The 3,429-nt window shown below is 43.0% G+C and overlaps 1 protein-coding gene across 1 annotated transcript in view; it reads right to left on the bottom strand.

The window, feature by feature from the left end:
* LOC107101268 (deoxyribonuclease-2-beta-like) overlaps positions 1 to 3,429 on the bottom strand; it is an 18,971-nt gene that overhangs the window by 11,809 nt on the left and 3,733 nt on the right. Inside the window, exon 3 of the mRNA XM_015400120.1 lies at positions 2,915 to 3,077. Coding sequence (XP_015255606.1) covers positions 2,915 to 3,077 — 163 coding nt within the window. The remainder of the gene's footprint in view (positions 1 to 2,914; positions 3,078 to 3,429) is intronic.

Raw genomic sequence — 3,429 nt, forward strand, 5'->3', positions numbered from 1 at the left:
CCAATCAGCTAACCAGTATTTTCGCCCCTTCCCAAAATTACTTCAACGGAAGGTTTCCAGATGGATATGCGGAGCAAATCCATCTGACGGAGTCAGGTTAGCAAATTTTATACACTTAATGTGTGGGACGTGTGCTCTACGAGCCCTGAAGTGGTTCACAGGCGATCCTGGGGGGGTCCAGGTGTGGCCATATTGGGCTAACATGATCAGCTCTATGAACATGTCATGATCATTGTTGCATACTTTTGGTTGGGGTGTTGGGGCCTTGTTACAGCAGATTCTAAAAAACCTGGATTTTCCGAACCTGCTCATTTTTGGTTTTATCTTCAGTAAGATCGTAGAGTAAGTTGCATTAATGTCGGCAATTTACTAAATATCTGTAAACCTGGATGATACCTTCTATAACATCAGATTCTCAGGACTCCATCATCATAGATATACTTCCCAAGGAGCCAGCCAGAAGCTTGAAAAACGCTGAAGGGTCTTTGATCATGTAAATAAAACCTAAAGACCAAGATTCAGACAAGATGACCGTACTGCCACCATTATTTCAATCAATATATGAAATGTATGAAGTTGGTCGCAAGAGGTAATTACTAAAAAATGAAGTCATTTTAAATCCACAAATTTAGGTTTTGTTGAGTTCAGGGCCTTAGATTTAAGTTGATCTTAGACTTAGACAACTTTTATTGTCATTTTGTATTCACGGAATGTATACAAGACTAAATTTCATTCTTTACAGCTTTTTCCATTTCCCAATAGGATATATATTTTGCATTGCATTTGCATTTTGCAGAACTTTATGGAGAAAAATATAGACGAACTGTCAGTCACAATGAAGCAAAAATCTTTTCTGCTGAATTGAGTGACGCTAATTTTATTTGATTCGAAAAAGTGGCTCAGCCAACCAGGGGAGGACTCAGAGTAGAGCTGCTGTTCCTCCACATCGAGAGGAGCCAGTTGAGGTGGCTCAGGCATCTGGTTAGGATGCCTCCTGGACGTCTCCCTGGTAAGGTGTTCCAGGCACGTCCCACCAGGAGGAGGCCCAGGCGTGTCCTGGGACTATGTTTCTCGTCTGGCCTGGGAACGCCTTGGGATTCCCCCGGAGAAGTTAGCCCAAGAGGCTGGGGAGAGGGACGTCTGTGGGCCTCCCTACTGAAGCTGCTACCCCCGAAACCCGACCCCGGATAAGCGGAAGAAGATGGATAGATGGGTGGATGAAGAAGTGGAGGCTTCCGTTAATATGTTCAAAACAAGGGTGCAGAGCTTAAGCATGTGACCCTTGCACAGAGGTGGGAACAGCAGTCAGAGTCATACATGTATTCAAAGCTTGAAATTAGAGTTAAAATTAAAAACTCTAATCTGCCTTCAGTTTGTAAATAGAATAATTTAATTTAAACTGCATTTGGCCAAATCAGCAGAATTTCCTTTCTGTTATAAATCGTAGAAATATCGGCGCCTTGCCCCAGCGCTGTGGCGCAGAGATGGCCTAGTGCAGGGGTCTTCAAGGGTGTTCCAGGCCAAAGACNCGGTGCTGGTTGAAAATCCTGCTGAGTTTTTCAGAGACTCCAGCAACATATGGCATGTACTTATATAACGCCTTTATTCAAGTCAGGAGACTTGACCAAAGCGCTTTACACTACATTCATTCACCCATTCACGCACACACTCACACACTGATGGTGGCAAACAACATTGTAGCCACAGCTGCCCTGGGGCTCACTGACAGAAGCGGGGGCTGCCGTACACTGGCGCCACCGGGCCCTCTGACCACCATCACTAGACAATGCAGGTGAAGTGTCTTGCCCTTGAACCGTCAACCCTTCGATTTCAGGGCAAACTCCTACATCCAACGCCACTGGGAATGGCGATGTTCCTTTTTCTGTTCTCTTCCTTCTCAGCAGACTTCTTCTTGTTGGTTTAAAAAAAAAACCCATCTGGGAATAACCAGAGTTTTTCAGGGAAGTCCCAATGTGTCCCTGTTCTCTCATCTTCCTTCTGTTGGTGGTGGGAATGGTTTCTGCTCATCTCTGAAGGGTTCTGATGACGCCTAGTTTGTGTTCCAGTGGATGGTGTGAGTCAAAGCGGAGGTACTGGTCAGTGTCTTTGGATTTCCTGTAGACTTCTATGTTGAGTTGTCTGTCTTCCATTATGTGAAGTGTGCAGTATAGGAAAGCAAGGCTGCTATCTTTCACATCTTCCTGGGTAAACTGGATGTTTCATCACAGTCGATGTGTTCTGTAAATATGTTGATATCCTTGATCTTTATTTTGATCCATGTGTCATCGACGCATCTCAACCAGTGACTGAGTTTTGTTTCCTGCCCTGCTTTCCAATTCTTCCATGTATAAGTTCGCCACTATGGGAGACACAGGAGAGACCATCACATCCATGTTTCTGCATGTAGAAATCTTGTTTGAATTGGAAGTATGTGGTGGTGAGGAACAAGTCCAAGAGATAAAAGATGCGGTCAGTCGTCAGATTGGTCCTGTCTACCAGAGTGTGCTCTTGAAATAAATGCATCCTTACAGTGGGGACTGCTTCTTTGATAGGGATGCAAGTAAGAATAGATGTGACATCATGGGAGACCATCAGAGCCCCGTAAAGACCATTACCCCCATGATTGACCTCATTGGTCAATCCAGTAGGAGGGATCTGAGACACCTTTTGTTTTTCTCCTAAATTTTGGTTCCCCCTACTGTATATTTATCTCAGTGCTGCCCACCACTAGTTAGAACCGAAGAAGCCTCTTAGATGAGAGAAGAAACGTCTTCTAGAAAACTTCATGTCCTGGTGCCTAGACTGAACTTTTCAAGCTTGACCATGACCTGAATGACTGAGAATCTTCATAAAGTTTTAGTTCGACCAACAGCGCAGTAAAGAGCTCGTGTTTTAGTGCAGCTCTGAGACTCACCATTTCTCTGATTGGTTTGAAAAGAGGCTGAAGCGTTCTTGCAAGTACACCTTGAGGGCTGTTGATGTTGTTCAACCTTTCCTTTTTTTCTGGATCGATGTAAAGAAATTCTGAACCAGTGAGGCGTGAAGAAGACATTTCAGGTGCCTTATATAAAATATACCTGAACAAAAAGAAAGACATTAAGAGATGTTTCAGCAACCACAAATTAAGTAAAAGTCATGATTTTTTTGGTTGTCATGAATTCAGTTGTCTTTTATTTAGTGACAGAGTGACGCGGTAGCTGTTTCTCAATAAGCATCTAATCTGGCATTATTACGCCATCAAAGTAGACCTATGTACCCTACTGTACAAACACGATCTTCAAAGATTCCAAGTAAATTGCACTAAATTGCATGTTTATTTTTTAGTGAGTAAATAATTAATGATTGATCTACAAACGATGCTAAACAAATTTTAAGACATGCAAACCGATTTGGTGCCACCTATTAAAAGGAGACGTATATTTCACAGTT

The sequence above is a fragment of the Cyprinodon variegatus genome, unplaced genomic scaffold, assembly GCF_000732505.1.
Source record: "Cyprinodon variegatus isolate N-32 unplaced genomic scaffold, C_variegatus-1.0 Scaffold1072, whole genome shotgun sequence".
In the NCBI taxonomy this organism is placed as follows: Eukaryota; Metazoa; Chordata; class Actinopteri; order Cyprinodontiformes; family Cyprinodontidae; genus Cyprinodon; species Cyprinodon variegatus.